This window comes from Carassius auratus, unplaced genomic scaffold (assembly GCF_003368295.1).
Source record: "Carassius auratus strain Wakin unplaced genomic scaffold, ASM336829v1 scaf_tig00008356, whole genome shotgun sequence".
NCBI lineage: Eukaryota > Metazoa > Chordata > Actinopteri > Cypriniformes > Cyprinidae > Carassius > Carassius auratus.
The window spans coordinates 123,225-140,828 of NW_020523936.1; the positions used below are offsets into that span (position 1 = coordinate 123,225).

The following is a 17,604-nucleotide window of genomic DNA, read 5'->3' on the forward strand; positions in this document are numbered from 1 at the left end:
ATGAAATTCAAAATAAATTATTTCCTTAAAAACTAAATATAACCTTGCTTGTCTCACTTCATATCAGATTGTCTATTGAAGTGCATAAAATTACACAAGCCACACAGTGCAATTTTCCACACCAGCTCACATGAAACCTTTTTTAACCAGAAATTAAAACTCACCATGAACGAAAGACAATATATATATATATATGTTCCCCTGCCAAATATGTCCTAATAAATAAGAGCACACTTGTTTTGCACACAATATAATCTGATATGAAAATAAATACAATTGTTTTAGTAGGCAAATGTAGCTTGATCTTTTTTTTTTAAGGAAATTTCCCATAATTCTGCATTATTTAATTGATGGTATTTCTAAGAGCCCTCCATGGCAGTGTCTATAATATACAATCTATACACATGTCTCAAATCACTTCCAGCTTAAGAAATCTCAACACACTCGTCCATACATACACACACTTGCCATAACCTTATCAGAGTTTCTCTCCTCCAGTCTGCCATACAGCTAAATCTTGATTTGAGTCTTACGTTGCTTGAATAGTGCTTGAATGGTTCTCTGGTCAAAGGAAACAATCCTCTTCCTGTGTCTGGTCACAGGAAGTCTGCTTTTCATTCTGTGTTTCCATCTGCAGGAACTGTGGTATTTCCAGCTGGTCTTTGGTGAGTAAACCACGCTGGTCATCCGCACGACTACACTGGGCACGGTTCAGCAGCTCAACGAGATCTGAAAGAAAACAGTCCAATGGATTGGATATGCAGATAAATAGGGTCATATTCATAAGAGAATTCAAGCTACGGCTTAGTGTATTCTTTGTAGTACACTGACTATTATGCAGTATGCCTTATAATAAAACAAATACATTTTAAAATAATAATAACAAATAACTTCAAAATAAAAGTAATAAAATGTAAATATTAATAAAAATTAAAAAGGAACTTAATGACCCACTGTACATAGGCATGGGCAATTATTGTATAAAGCTGCAGCTCATCACAGTGTGAGCATAAAAAGGCAGCAGATGCAATGCATACCAGCTTTTCGCTGAGCAGCCGAGCCGGTGACCCAGCCACTCAGCGGTAGTACAACAGCCATGGAGACAGGATCTGACGCCTACAAAGCATATGTAATAGAGACGTTCCCTTTCAATCGGTCACTCTCAATGTTATGTTGGTGACCAACGAATTGGGATCCTCTACCAAAACGCCATGGATGCTACCCCTTCCAGTGCCCTGTCTGCACCCCTTTTTGGTGTAGGCCGGGCTCGAGAAAAGTAGTCCATTCACTCAATTAGATTGTTTCTCAGTGAGATAACACTGGGGAAAAAACGTACCTGTTCCACTTGGAACAAGGACGCTGTGGAAGCCCCGTCCTTCTCGAAGGAGCACTAGCTGCTAAAAGGAAATCAGTACCCTGATCGTGCATCTTCGCGGGTCTTCTCGACGAGAATCCCTCCACTTGACGTAAAGGATCCACTTCAAGGTGTAAGCATGTCTCATAGACTGTGCTCTTGCCGAAGTGTTGGTGTCCACTACCTCTTGAGGTAGGTCACCAAGAACCTCTGTGTCCCATCTAGGAACCAGACATGAAGTTTACAGAGGTCTGAACGCAAATGCCCCATGGTGCCCCGTCTTTGAAGTAGTAGATCCTTCCTCAGAGGAATCTGCCAGGAAGGGGCTGTCGTGAGGTGCACTAGGATCAGGGAACCAGGTCAAACTGGATGAACACAGCGCCACAAGCAAGACCTGCTCCTCGTCCTCTCTGACCTTACACAGCTTTTGTGCGAGAAGGCTCACTGGGGGAAACGCATACTTGTGCAGGCCCCGTGGCCGTGCAGAGTGTTCCCTTGGTCAGGGAATAGAAAAGCTGTCAGTGAGAGGTTTCTGAAGAGGCAAACCGGTCTACCGGAGCGACTCCAAAACGTCTCCAAATCAGCTGTACCATCCAGGGATGGAGTTGCCATTCTCCCGGGAGCGTAGCTCGAGAATGCTCACTGGCCATATGGTTAAAGAGGCCTGGAATGTGAATAGCATGAAGTGACCTCAGAACTCTTTCCGACTCCAAAGGAAGAGGTGGCGGGCGAGTTGCAACATGCGGCAGGAGTGCAAACCACCTTGTCGGTTGTGATGTTGTCCGATCGGAACCCGATGTTGTGCCTCGCAAGAGCCCTTTGAGAAAGGCAAGGTGCACTAATAACTCTAGGCAATTGATATACCAGTGTAGATGGGGGCCTGTCCATACCCCAGACACTGCGTGCCCATTGTACATGGCCCCACAGCCGATGGCGAAGGCATCTGTGTAAACCACAACATGCATGGAGACCTTTTCCAGGGGGCACTCCAGCCTGGAGAAACATAAGATCTGACTGCGGGGTTTCCAGCAGTAAAAGGTGCCGTGCATGACCTGGTGAGCTCCTCATGCCCTTCCGGGAAGAAAGGCACCGGGGCACGGCACTGAGAACCAGTGCAAGCCACCCCGAGAAACCAATCATCCAACCTCGAAGGCTCGGGATGCGGTGTAAGTTTCTACTTGAGCCCTACCTTGAGAAAAAAGCATAGCTGTCATCTCTGAATCCGATTCAGTCATTGCCACAGTCTTGGAGGGTATCAGCTGAATCTTTCTCAGAGTGCTCTCCCTCCACTGCAGTGTTTGACATTCGGTCAGGTTCCCTGAGTGGTTTGCTACCACTGTAATACACAAACCACCTGTGCTACTGCTGGAAGTACTGCAGAGGCAACGGATCTCTGCCCAACCCTTTTCTCAAGGAAACGGAGCCAGGTAATGACCGAATCCAGAAATGCACGGATGAAACAGCATCTTTAAAAAGATGGTCTTTCATCTTTACAAAGATGCAGACTTGAAGCTCTTTTAGAGAAATGGCTCTTTCAGGGAAAGGCTCTTTTAGTGCTGCAGCTGAATTCAATAATTGCATGCCAATGTGCATTGGCTTGTTTAATTTACACTCAAAGTAGATTGGTCACCAACGTGACATTGAGAGTGACTGACTGAAAGGGAACAAACGGTAAAAACTAAAATAAAAATTAGAAATACAAAAACAAAATGTAATTTAAATTAGTAGTACTAGTAGTAAAATAAATCTTGGGAGCACTGCATTGTGGGATACAGTATTCCATGCAGTGCACTTGTTGCATGTAAAAGCACAGTATGCATTCTTCTTTTGAAAACACAAGGTGGTTTTCACAGGAGATCACACATAATGTGTATTTTTCTGGCTTTGACATTGGTGAAGGTTGCATAATTAGGATGTTATTATACACTATAATGTAAGACTTCTGCATTACTGTCCATGTCTTGGTGTTTTCTGGTTCTTGAATTTGCTTTGGGTGTTGGTGAAGTAGCTTGAGTCTCCAAACCAGCTAAAACACAGAGATGCACACCATTAAACAGTCTGATTTGTGAGGAAATGAGATCACTGAAAAGAGAGAAGCTAGATCTCATGTCAGTTAACACCTCCCCCATAATCCTATTTTTAAAGTCTGGTGTAATGTGGTGGTCCCTCCAGCCCTCTCCGCTCCATCTGAAGAGCTACAGCGAGAAAATTAGCTTTAAAATTCTTCTCTAAAGCCCGCGATAACCCCTGGGGTGGGGAGGTTTCATTTGTGCTGGGCAAAAACACTGTGACAGGAAATTACAAAAAGCCTAACACAAGTTGACACGAGAGAGACAGAAAGAAAGAAAATCACAAGCGGTTTGCATAACTAAACTCAGAGATATTGATTTAAATCCGGGCAGGAAGATACTAGAATCTTTATGTATTTAACACACTCTACAGTTTGTTCTGTTCCAACTTATCTATTTATTTATTTAACTTCTATTATAGTTTCGCAGCTAAATTCAAAATTAGGCACAGCTTATATCAGTCTACAGACCAAATGCATTCTAAACTTTTGCCTGATAATGCACATACACAAATATACATAAAATAAAATGATAGATAAGTGCAATTATAATTATTTAAATAAAATTACCTAAAAAACATCAAATATTTTTTAATAAATTATTTAATAAGACGTTTTTATAAAAAAAAAAAAAAAAAAAAAATAATAATATATATATATATATATATATATATATATATATATATATATATATATATATATATATATGTATATATATATATACACATACACATACATACACACACACTTATTTCTATTTAAGTTTAATTTTATTCTTAAATACATGAAATAAATATTTTGTAGATCAATATAAATTGTGCCTAATTTTACATTTCTCTCCAAAACTTTTAACTGCCTTTTGCGAATAACGCACCTTTAACTTTGTCCAAACGCACCGTTTTTCCTGCTAGACGAAACACATCTGTGCTCATGTTTAGAGGTTCATTCGAGCCACTCTGGAATAAGAAAAATATGAATTTCATATACTCCGTACATTCACAAATCTCTCACTGTTCACCATGTCTCACATCCTTTTGACATGTGGGATAAACACACCAGAGTAACCTGCACATCCTGAGGTCGTAGCTGGTGTTTCTGTAGGACAGCAGACAGCGCATCACCCAAATTCTTGCTAGACTTTGCGACGATTCCTAAAGTTCTTTCTGAAAACACAATATCTAACCTGCACACAAACAAACCTGTCAACATATCTGAGCACCAGGGCTGTTATAGGTAACTAAAATATAGAAATAAAATAAATGTTTACAGAGACAACCATTTGGTATTGTTATTAGCTGATGCTATTATCATTACAATGGTGTAGCCCTAATGTTAACGAGGTATTTTTGTGATTTAATGTTTATTTTAAACTATTGTTTTTATGAGATCTTCTATGATCTGTGTGTGTTCAGTAAGTGTGACTCACGCAAATGTAACTCTGAGCTCCAAACGGAGCTGCTGATCTCCAAAAACAGAGCTGTCCTGATCCAGAGAAAGAGGCTATCGAGAAACAGACACATTATTCATTATCCACACAGATACGAAGGTATAAAAAATAACAATAAAAAAACATATGAATATTCTCTTAACACTGGTGCATTCAAAAGCTCAGAAGACAAATATACTGTAACATAATATAATAATGAAATGTATTAATTTGCCAATACAGCCAAAAAGAGTTGTACCTTTACGTGAAGAAATATTTTAAGAGTGTTTCAGCTGTGGCCATTTGCCAAAAATAAATAAATAAATAAACATTGAAAACAATCGCATGTCATTATAGTTACATAATACAAAAACCATAAAACTATTTAAATAAAATAAACTTTAACTGATAAAAATGATGTTGTTTTTTTAAACCTGATGCAAAACTTATTTTATTTAGCTTCTTGACTCTCTAATAAGTGAAAGTGAAATAAAAATGGCATAGATTTATATGTAAAAAAAACTTTCAAATTAAAAAATAAAGAATCAAAATGAAAACTAATTAAAAATATGAATAAAACAATTAAAAATATCCCTTCTGTGAGTATTCTGAAAGTTCAGAGTTACAGCTCATTTCACGTGTAAAGCAGTTAGCCAATCACAGCATGGCTCACTTACATAATGTTGTCTTACACAGGATGTTTTTGCTAATTCGGAGTCAGAAAGAGGGCAGAAAATGATCTAGCAAAAAATTAATTAGACCGTTTTTACAGCAATGGAATAAAAAAAATAGTATATAACAGACATAGAGAAAGTATGTGAAAATGCTTTGCACAATTATTGAACTAAACTAAAACAATAGATTAACCGAATAATGAAACATTGAATAATGACACTACGGTCACTTAATAATAGAATTTTAACACAGTGGTGGAATATTGCATATATTTTACTGTATTTATTAAAACTTTCAAGATAAACAAGGATAAAAAGTCAGATTTTGATTGATTTTTTAAATCCAGTTTTTATTTGAAGGTCTGTAACTTAGGACCTGTTTGGTGCATTTCACTGCGGAAGGTTTCTTTTGAATCCTCTATGTGGCAGTAAACGGGGACAAAAAGAATCTTCTTGATATCACCTTCTAAAGAAAAATAATTTAGATTTAACTGAAAGAAGGAAAAATGAGTGAGGTATGAGAATGTAACAGTTCTTGTATTTTATTGTACACAAAGATAATAAACTTCAACAAAATAAATTAAATGTTTTAGAGAAATGTGCAAAAACAATATACAAATCTAAGATATAAAATAACTATATACAGCATATAGTAACTATAAAAAGTCAACAAGTTACTATAGAAGAAAGAAGAAGAAAAAACAAGCGCAACTTGTAGTTTTTTGTTTGTTTGGTTGGATTGCAACCATTGATGAAACGACAAGACATTATTTAGAGTGTCCATCAGTGTGCCATTTTCTAAAACAGTTTCTAGATGGCACCAAGCACAAGGGTACATTGCACTTTATATAGTACATAGGAGTCTTTACTTTGAGGCCTGAAAGTTTGCACAAAGCACAAACTCTCCTCCCACTTGCGGCATCGGACCCAAAGTACTCTGGAAAACATTGTGGACGGCTCTGGGGCATGAGATGTGGATGCAGATGGCTCTGGGGCATCTGAAAGTGCTGGACTATGTGGCCAGCTCAGACACAAGTCTCTCTCTAAACTCCTTCTAGCTGAGAGGACTTTTGTTCTGAGATTTGCAGAGGTGCTGGTAAAGAATGAAACTGTTTCCCACTGCAATGTCTACAAAATGGGAAAAAAAAGCCTTGTACCATTTCGACGTTTTGTGTAGGACATTATAATACCCAATGAGGGCATCTGACAGGTCCACACGTCCCATATGTTTATTATAGTCTTTCACTGCCGCTGAAATCGGGACTCTGTGCCTTTCCCATACACCCTCTGGATTCCTGACACGCCTGAGGACCTCATCACCTTCATATGCCTTGTGCATTGTCGAACACATGGTCACCTCTCGTGTGTCCATCCACTTAACAAAGAGAAGTTTCCCGTCTCGGAGCCATTGAATGGTTCCCCTTTGGGCTCTGCGGCTGATGTCATTTGCCTCGGTTTCGGGGAAGCCCTGCCGGTTGGTGCGTATTGTGCCACATGCCAGAGTCTTCTTAGAGAGCAAGTCCATAAAAAGGCATGGGCTCGAGTAGAAATTGTCCATAAAAAGCTGGTAGCCTTTGCCAAGAAGTGACAGATCCAGGAGCTGCATGACAGAATCATAACTGAGCCCTTTTACATTGGCCGGAGAAGATTTGCCTTCATAGACGAAGAAGTTCCATGTGTAGCCACAGGCAGAATCAGCCAGCACGTAGAGTTTGTAGCCCCACTAGGTTGGCTTGTCTTTCATGTATTGCTTGATGCCGATTCGCGCCCTTGAAACCACCATCCTCTCGTCCACTGCTAGCTGTCTGTCTGGATGGAAATAGGTTTTGCATGCCGAGACGATGTCATTGTACAGGGGCTTGATCTTGAAGAGTCTGTCATAGGATTCAGTCCCCCTTTTTCCTCAAGATTGCAAAGATGCAGGTTCCAAGAAATGGCCTGAAACCTGGACCTGGACATGACTGATTTTGGGAAGGGTAAGTGGTATATTTCTCTACCAGACCAGTAATCAATGATGTTTTTTGCACCGAGGAGCCCCGTGTAGATGACAAGTGCGATGTAAGAATACAGTTCCTCTGCATTCAAAGGCAACCAAAGGAAACGTTTTCCAGCCTCCAACCTCATTTGTGCAAAGCTGTTGGTGTTCTTCACAATGGTGTCCAGCACAGAGCCTGTGAAGAAGAGCTAAAAGAGCTGCAATGGGGAATAGATCATGTCCATTACAAGCTGCGCTCCTGGGTTTCTTTTTGAAAGGAAATTTGGTAGGGCTGGAACCTCATCCTCCACACTACAGTCCTTCCATCTTTCTGTGACACCATCCTCTGAAATCGCACTTGCTGACCTTTTTGTCCCCTGTTCAGAATGATACCTCCCTCTGTTTTTCTTGCTGGGAGTTCCAGCTCTATGTGGCCTCACAGAATCACCAACAGAGGGTGTGGGGGTCTTGGAGGTGTGAGGTGGGCAAACAACCTCCTTGCTGCTGGTGCATGGCAGATCTGGCTGCCTTTCATCACCACTGTCCAGACTGCAAAACAAAACAAATTTGTGAGAATTGATAAGAATGTAAAATGTGTACCTTGAAATGCAATGTAAATGCATAAATGTAAATGTATAAATCCACATTGCGATTCAGAAACGCATGCTAATATTACATGCACAAAAATAATTCACATATGCATATAACGGATACAAGAATATAATATATTTGCATATCCACACAAGACAAATACATGTGCAAAAATTTATGAGCACCACTCATGCATGCACAGATTCAAATATCAATGTAACAGAAACATGTAGAATCCAATTCATGAATAGTTAAAAAAAATTATGCACATAGGCATGCCATAGGTCAAATAAGCTTGCTTTCTGACACACACACACACACACACACACACCAATGCAACTGATGAACAAATATGTGCACACATGATGCATCAATGCAAGTGATGCATGTGCTTTTACAGGTACCCTTTATGAATATATGCATGGGCTGTGTTCTTTTATTATTGCAAAAAATCATTCCAAAAATGCATGCAACAGACATGCAAAAACATTTACGTGATGCACAAAAAAATATGCACGTGCTTAGCAATAGGGCTTGGGCGCCAAATTGCATTCTGGGACGTGGCGGCCATGTTGCCAGCTTCGCGAATGTAAACATACAGCAAGTTGAACGAGAAGAGCAGAGTTGGGAGAAAGAAAAAAAGATGTCAAAATCGGGAAAAGGTTGTGGGATTTATAGGGATACGCTAAATAGGGATGCCAGGGACCGGTATGTGGACAAAATCGGCACTATTAACGGTTTGGATCCATATGAAATTCCCAACAAATAGTGGAGTACCGGAGACTTCTTGTCGCACTTTTGCATTACAGAGATCTTCAGCTACCTTGTTTGTTTTGTGAGCGCCTACACTTCAGAATAGTTCCGAAGCTACAAGTCATTGAAGTCTCATGTACAGTTCACAAATGGATGGGTTCAGCAGCTGCAAATCATAGAACCCCGGAACATGGGCAAACAGTATACAGTAATCCGGTAAGCTGCGCTCTAACGTTACCTAGCTGCTAGTTTAGTAACCGTTAGTGCTAACAACCATTCACACATAGACTTTTAATAATGTGTTTCAAAGGTGTAGTTAGTAGCTGTCAACCCTCCCATTTTTTCCGGGGTTCTCACGTATTTGAGCTCTTTCCCCGCTGTCTTCCCGTTTTAGTATTTTCCTGTAAAATATCCCGTTAGCCCTCCAATCGGACCTGTCAAGTCTCTGTGTTGTTGTCCTGTTGCTACTCCTTGTCCTTCCAGCGAAACAGATGTTTTTAAAGCATCGATTTTCTTACTTGAAAGCAACCTTAGCGTGATGTTGGGCTTTTTAAGATAGCGTGGTTGTTGTGAGAGCACGATTTCACGCCAATCTGTAACTAAAGTCACTTTAGACCTAGCTTCACAAATCGCTTAACGTTAGTTAATGCAGCAGTTTTACGAATTTTTGCAACAAAAATGTTGAAATTTCCCGTATTTTGGATGAGTAACTCGAGAAATGTCCCTTATTTTCAATGTTGACTTTAGCTATATAAATTAATATTCAGATGTTATGGTCTCCGTAGTCGCGCCTCCAAGCAGGAAAGCGGTGTAAAGTTAATCCATTCTCATTTTATTTTCCCCTATTATGTGTTGCACTATTACACCCCACAATACAGCAACGGTTGAAAATGGTTAAAATAGATTTTTAATTAATCAAATTAAGACACACGGATGAGAGGGAGTATGTCTAAACACTGCGCAGTAGTCCGAGTGGCAGTAAAGGAGGCAGTCAACGTGGCAGCCACGCCAAGTAATGACGTCACGACGCCCAAGCCCTATACCAACCATGCTCATTTGAATCAGCGCGTGCATGGGTTGTGATATTTCTCGATTTCTGGTGCATCCATAATTTGTATTGTTGCATGCATTTGTCCATGAAATACACAGATACAACGTTTATAAGTTCGAAATGTGTACTTACTCAAATTCAGGATCTTCGCCAGCATTGTAGGCAGCTTGTCTAACAGAATCGAAACTGGCATCACTGCAAGTTTCAGTGTCACTCTGATGATCCAGGTCCTCCAAGACAGCATCCACACCGACAAAAAACTTTCTTGAAGCCAGTGTCCAAAGACAAACCACTCCAACCAGTTGTACAAACCTCGCAATTACTCGAAAAAAACACTGTCCAAACTCTCCAACTAACCCAAACTCAACGGCAACTCATCTGCGATGATCTCTGACTGCCGCGAAAAAATCATGCCCGCCTCCTCAACTTTCCAAAAGGAGATCTCGGGATGTGAATTGTCTAGAAGCATGATCGACATGTCCCTGGATAGCTTATTAGAACCTCAGCTTTTCTGACGTATGACACAATACTTGATGACCTCATCGGAAATCGCGACTAACAAACACAATCCAAACTAATAAGCTGAAAACTGCATCACATGTTTTGATCTGGACATCGGTGCATGCCCATAGACATGTGAAAATGGTTTCATTTTGAAGAAAACAAGCTAATGAACCAGCTGATATAGCGTATGAGGCTAGTAGCTCCACACGGAGTTAGTGATCCAAACAGGAATATGACTCTGAGGTTCTAAGCTTTCAAACAATACCATATATATATATATATATATATATATATATATATATATATATATATATATATATATATATATATATATATATTTTTTTTTTTTTTTTTTTTTTTTTTTTAAGTTTGTGCTGCACAACTTCTAGATTTTTTTTAATGATTATGATTATGCAATATTGGACCCACCGGTGGGTCCAGGGGTGGGCCCAGAGTTGATGTGGATAAATGTTACTCAACAACGCTTGACATTTTTAACGATTCTGAGTCATAATCTGAAGTCACTGGACAGATAAATGTGTGAAGGCAGATAGGTTGCCCTCATTTAGGCTGGCAGACTGACCTTATCTTTGCCGAGTAGGTAGATGAAAACATCTTTCAGAGGAAAGCCCCTCTTCTCACACAGGCTGCTCAGCATGTCTCTGAGGCTCAGGCCGGGTCTGGCAGGGGCCAGGCTGGCGGTCCCGTCCGGCAGGTAGACACAGCAGTACTTATCTGCTGTAGGAGAACCAGAACTCAAGGCTTCCGGATCAGAGATGGGCACACTGCAGCGTCCGTTCTGACAAAGACATGAGCGCTTCACTGAGGAGCAAAAACTATTAAAACGTAACACTTTCGGTTTTTCATTCTAACATTTTTCTGCAACTACTTAACTAACTACTATAGTTTTGAGACTTTTAGTTAAAGTCTATTATCTTGTTTGCAGGGATGTACAGTATGCAAGCTTTAGTCCACAAAAACAATGAATCAGCTCTTAGCTATGTGCATTTGGAAGCAGCTTCCAGGAGAGATCAGATTCTAGCCAGTATTTGAGTGTTAAAGGGCAGCTAATAAAAGCAAGTAGTAAATCATGCTTTTACTTGGTTGTGATAGTTATTGGCTGTTTAAAAGAGGATTAGCCCTTTGATACTTTCCAGCAATATATGTCATTATAATACTCAATACAGTGTTATATTTTTGCAGTCTTACACAAACTTGCGCTGCCTTCATGAAATGCAAAATCTCGTTCTTGCAGCAATATTTGGTTGGATGTAGGTACCTCAGCTCGCCCGAATCCAGAGACTAACTCCAGACTGCTGTTAGACTTCACTGAGATCTGAGACTCATTACGAGACACCGCCACATGCTGATACGACTGGTCAGCTGAATTAGGAACAGTTCAGGTTCAAAGCCACACAGAAGAAAACCATGCAAACAGAAAAGAGACATTAAAGGGGTCATGAAATGGAGAGACGAAAGGTTAGTGATATTTAAACATACGTATGAGATGTTACACTTCAATAAAAACATACTGCAAGTTTCCGAACTCAAAACTAACTGTGGCACAGTGGACATTGATATTGAAGTATCACAGCAGAAACGCCCCTTTCACAGTTTACAGAACTGTGCATGTTCATGGGAGCGACTCTTTTTGAGACAGTGACATGCACTGCAAAGTCGTCCACAAAGATACCGCACAGATAGAGAAGTGCTGAACCAAACTGTACCTCCCCATGAGCCTCTCTTCTCTAACCTCTTCTTCCTGTTGGTCTTGCTGTCTGATGAGGGCACTTTCAACTCAACACTCTGTTCCAAAACAAAGAGTAATACACATAAGGACTTTGTTAACTCACTGAGACAGCATCATATTCCACCATGGAGCGACATAACTTTCTCACAGAACTAGGCCATTGCTCACATCTGAACTATATGCAATCCAGATTCATTTCAGGATCCATATTAACGGCTTTCACACTACACACTAAACTCAACACACGATATAATGAAAAAGCACTACAGATATTTTGCAATATAGACATTATGAAGCAACAAACCATAGGAAAAAAAAAAGCATTGTTAGAAAACAAAACAAAACAACTTCTGTCAACCCTGATTCAAGATACAAACACTTTATATCCAGCACAATCTGAATCAAGAAAAATGAAGCATTTATAGCTCAAGTCTGGGGTTTAGTCTGTTCAATGTAGGTTAACTACCATATAGATGCAGATGTGATTAACTCCTCGTGCAAACTAGACTCCATGATGGTACGTTTGTACTAGTCTCAATAGCTCACTCTATTTTAATTGAGTATTGCCAACCAGTGTAATAACATCAAGCCCTGCACATTTTTGAGATTAAAGTTGCTAAGCACCGTTTTGTTCTTTTCTGGCAAGATAAAGGCAGTACCAATCAGAAATGTGTAATGTTTCCACAAAAATATTAAGCAGCACAACCGTTTTCAACACTGATAATAATAAGAAATTATTTAGCAGCAAATCAGCATATTAATGATCTCTGAAGGATCATGATTCATGTGACACTGAAAACTGGAGTAATGATGCTGAAATTCATCTTTGCATCACAACAATACACACACACACACACACACAGACAACAGTTATTTTAAATATACTTTTGAATGGTAGTGTAGAAATACATTTTAAGAGCTGAACTGTATATTTCACAGTATTATGTCTAAAACAATTAGTAGTTATTACATTTGAACAGACTGAACTAGTGTATGACTGTTACCTTGTTTCAGATTTTATTAGGGCTGCAGCTGCACAGTAAATTATTATCACCTGTGCGCTTCCACATGGAGCAGCATTTACTACACCGTTGTTCACTGACAAGCTGTGCGAAACGTGCAAAATATGATTGTGGTTTTGTCAGTAAGCAACGGCTTTGTGTAGTAAATGCTGCTCCATATGAAAGCGCGCAGGTGATGGAAATTTACCGCTGATAACAGGACCAGCTTTACTGACGAGATGTGCATTAAATATCGCATGCGATTTATCATGAAACCCTAGTTTTTATGATCCGTTTTGACTTATTGTCAGCTCTAGGTAAGAGTAAGTCTCAAACCTTTTGCCTTTAGTCAACAGACTGACTCCATATGGGATAGGCCTTGTGACACAGGAATGACTTTAAAATATATCTAAAAACCAAACCATCCCAAACTTTAGGTAAATAACTTCATGTCTAGAATGGATTTTAAATGTGTTACCTTTCTGTTACTAGGTGGCGTTGCACTCTTTTTATGCATTTTGCTTTTGGGCTCTGGGGTTCCAATGTTGGGAAGAGGACGACCCTCCACACAAGCCAGCATGCAGTTCTGGTACAGCGTAGAGCGGACAAACCTCGTGTAGCTGTCCATTTTCATCAGCTTGAAGATCTATGGCAGAGGAAAAAATTAAACCACAGTTACAATAAAAAAACGATTTCCATTGTCGGAACTTAAGTGAAGTAGTTGCAGTGCCAAACTTTACACAATTTCTGGTCTCTAAATATCTTTTCCTTATAAAATTTACAGCAAAAAAAAAAAACTGACTATGTTGGGTAATTTTATATGACAGTATTGGCATGTCATTTTTGTCATACCACCCACCCCTGGCGTGTACCTGTGCCTGTGCTTTATCGAACATGTTGGGTGTAGGTGTCTCCAAGGCGCTCTCTTCCATCTGGGCCGTATCGTCAATATTAACCGCATGCAGAGAGCTTTCAGAAAGAAAACTGTCATAGATGGAACGCGCCTCTTTCTTCAGCTGATGGGAGATATACAACAATTTTAGGATGATATCGGTCTTTGATTTCTAGTTATGACTGAATATTCAGATCGTACGGAGAAGAGTCAAAGTGCAAATGCAGATGACAAATACTCAAAATTAAATCAATGTGCAAAAATGGCATGTCTTGTGGATATAACCCTTTAAGCAGGGCTACTGAAACAGCAAAAAGAAATGCTCAGGTCAGATTCAAACCATTAAATAAGGAACAAGGATCTGTTTTACACAAGTGATGTTGCACGACATATAATAAACGTTACATAGCATCAGTTGCTTACAATGCTGATGGAGTGTCATGCTGTGTGAGTGCTACTGTGCCCTTGGAAAAGGCATTTACCCCAGAAGTTTCAAGAAGACTGTCCTGCCTTATTAATAGTGTACCATAAGTCACTTAAATAAAATAAAAGTGTCTACATAAAATGCAGTTAAGACCATGATGCATTCTACATGACTGAATGTAGAAAAAAATTATACAAATGTCTTAGTAACTAATCTTTTTTTAGTTTATGTTTATGTTTAAATGGGTCTAAATAAGATTCCTATTTATAAAATTTCTAAATTAGATTTTCAATTCCATTAGTATTAAGTAAAAAAAAAAATCTATCAATAATAACTAGATAATAAAGTTTGTTTTCAAACTTTAAGTTGGCTTGAAAAAGCCTGGCCAGAAAGTTAGAAAAATGTAGAAAGTTTGAAAAGCTTAAAAAGTTTTAAAAATGTAAAAGTTTGAAAAGTTAAGAAGTTTAAAAAAGAAAGTGATTAACATATTATTAGCATTATAAGCAAGTGACTACCATGTCGTTAGCATGATTAGCAAAGTTGTTAACATGTTTCTAGCATGTTGAGAGCATGATTTTAGCATGATTAGCATTTTGCTAGCATGTTTCTAGCATGTGACTAGCATGTTTCTAGCATGATTAGCATGTTGCTAGCATGTCACTAACATTTTGCTAGCATGATTAGCATGTTGCTAGCATGTTTGTAGCATGATTAGAATGTTGCTAACATGTCTCTAGCATGATTAGCATGTTGCTAGTATGTCGCTAACATTTTGCTAGCATGATTAGCATGTTGCTAGCATGTTTGTAGCATGATTAGCATGTTATTAACATTTTAGTAGCATGATTAGCATGTGGCTAGCATGTCTCTACCATGATTTTCATGTTGCTAGCATTTTATTAACATGATTAGCAAGTGACTAGCATGTCGTTAGCATGTTTGTAGCATGATTAGCATTTTGCTAGCATTTTGCTAGCATGATTAGCATGTTGCTAGCATTCCACTAGCATGTTTGTAGAATGATTAGCATGTTGTTAACATTTCGCTAGCATTTTGTTAGCATTATTAGCATGTTGCTAATATGTTTGTAGCATGATTAGCATGTTGCTAGCATGTCGCTAGCATGTTTGTAGCATTATTAGCATTTTGCTAACATGTTTCTAGTATGATTAGCATGTTGCTAGCATGTTGCTAGCATTTTTGTAGCATGATTAGCATGTTGTTAGCATGTAACTAACATTTTGCTAGCATGATTAGCATGTTGCTAGCATGTTTCTAGCATGATTAGCATGTTTGCTAGCATGTTTCTAGCATGATTAGCATGTGGTTAGCATGTTGTTAGCATGTTTCTAGCATGATTAGCATGTTGCTAGCATGTTTCTAGCATGATTAGCATTTTGCTAGCATGTTTCTAGCATGATTAGCATGTGGTTAGCATGTTGTTAGCATGTTTCTAGCATGATTAGCATGTTGCTAGCATGTCGCTAGCATTTTTGTAGCATTATTAGCATTTTGCGAACATGTTTCTAGGATGATTAGCATGTTGCTAGCATGTTTGTAGCATTTTTGTAGCATGATTAGCATGTTGTTAGCATGTAACTAACATTTTGCTAGCATGATTAGCATGTTGCTAGCATGTTTCTAGCATGATTAGCATGTTGCTAGCATGTTTCTAGCATGATTAGCATGTGGTTAGCATGTTGTTAGCATGTTTCTAGCATGATTAGCATGTTGCTAGCATGTCGCTAACATTTTGCTAGCATGATTAGCATGTTGCTAGCATGTTTGTAGCATGATTAGCATGTTGCTAACATGTTTCTAGCATGATTAGCATGTGGCTAGCATGTCTCTAGCATGTTGTTAGCATGTTTCTAGCATGATTAGCATGTTGCTAGCATGTCGCTAACATTTTGCTAGCATGATTAGCATGTTGTTAGCATGTTGCTAGCATGTTTCTAGCATGATTAGCATGTTGTTAGCATGTTTCTAGCATGATTAGCATGTGGTTAGCATGTTGTTAGCATGTTTCTAGCATGATTAGCATGTTGCTAGCATGTCGCTAACATTTTGCTAGCATGATTAGCATGTTGCTAGCATGTTTGTAGCATGATTAGCATGTTGCTAACATGTTTCTAGCATGATTAGCATGTGGCTAGCATGTCTCTAGCATGTTGTTAGCATGTTTCTAGCATGATTAGCATGTTGCTAGCATGTCGCTAACATTTTGCTAGCATGATTAGCATGTTGCTAGCATGTTTGTAGCATGATTAGCATGTTGCTAACATGTTTCTAGCATGATTAGCATGTGGCTAGCATGTCTCTAGCATGTTGTTAGCATGTTTCTAGCATGATTAGCATGTTGCTAGCATGTCGCTAACATTTTGCTAGCATGATTAGCATGTTGCTAGCATGTTTGTAGCATGATTAGCATGTTGCTAACATGTTTCTAGCATGATTACCATGTGGCTAGCATGTCTCTAGCATGTTGTTAGCATGTTTCTAGCATGATTAGCATGTTGCTAGCATGTCGCTAACATTTTGCTAGCATGATTAGCATGTTGCTAGCATGTTTGTAGCATGATTAGCATGTTGTTAACATTTTAGTAGCATGATTAGCATGTGGCTAGCATGTCTCTAGCATGATTTTCATGTTGCTAGCAGTTTATTAACATGATTAGCAAGTGACTAGCATGTCGTTAGCATGTTTGTAGCATGATTAGCATGTTGCTAGTATGTCTCTAGCATGTTTTTAGAATGATTAGTATACAATTAGCATGTTGCTAGCATGATTAAAATGTGACTAGCATGTGGCTAGCATGGCTAGCAAGTGACTAACATGTTTCTATGATAATCGAGCTAAAACCAGTTGATTCAGTTAGAAACCAGCTAAGACCAGCTTGACAGTGGCCAAAACCACTTTAAACCATGTTAGAAGTATGTTTCTAGTCTGATTAGCAAGTTACTAGCATGTTATTAACATGTTTCTATGATAATCTAGTTAAAACCAGTTGATTCAGTAAAGAAAACCACCTAAAACCAGCTAAGACCAGCTAAAGCCAGCTTGACAGTGGCCAAAACCACTTTAAACCATGTTAGAAGTATGTTTCTAGTCTGATTATCAAGTTACTAACATGTTGTTAA

General features: G+C 38.9%; 1 protein-coding gene across 5 annotated transcripts; it reads right to left on the bottom strand.

Moving 5' to 3' along the window:
• Positions 1 to 197: 197 nt before the first annotated feature.
• On the bottom strand, positions 198 to 14,478 carry LOC113071872 (regulator of G-protein signaling 14-like). Of its 5 annotated transcripts, none has more exons than XM_026245167.1 (10): positions 14,020 to 14,426; positions 13,626 to 13,793; positions 12,124 to 12,202; positions 11,676 to 11,779; positions 10,980 to 11,195; positions 4,849 to 4,922; positions 4,479 to 4,605; positions 4,297 to 4,378; positions 3,306 to 3,380; positions 198 to 729 (listed from the first exon to the last, which is right to left on the bottom strand). In XM_026245167.1, exons 1-10 carry the CDS (start codon positions 14,077 to 14,079, stop codon positions 566 to 568), a joined length of 1,149 nt encoding a protein of 382 aa, XP_026100952.1. In that variant the 5' UTR covers positions 14,080 to 14,426; the 3' UTR covers positions 198 to 565. The 5 variants fall into 5 exon arrangements, with proteins under 5 accessions (XP_026100952.1, XP_026100955.1, XP_026100953.1 ...); XM_026245170.1 differs by having other exon boundaries at positions 575 to 729; positions 4,319 to 4,378; positions 14,020 to 14,437; XM_026245168.1 differs by having other exon boundaries at positions 575 to 729; positions 3,280 to 3,380; positions 14,020 to 14,434.
• Positions 14,479 to 17,604: the final 3,126 nt, after the last annotated feature.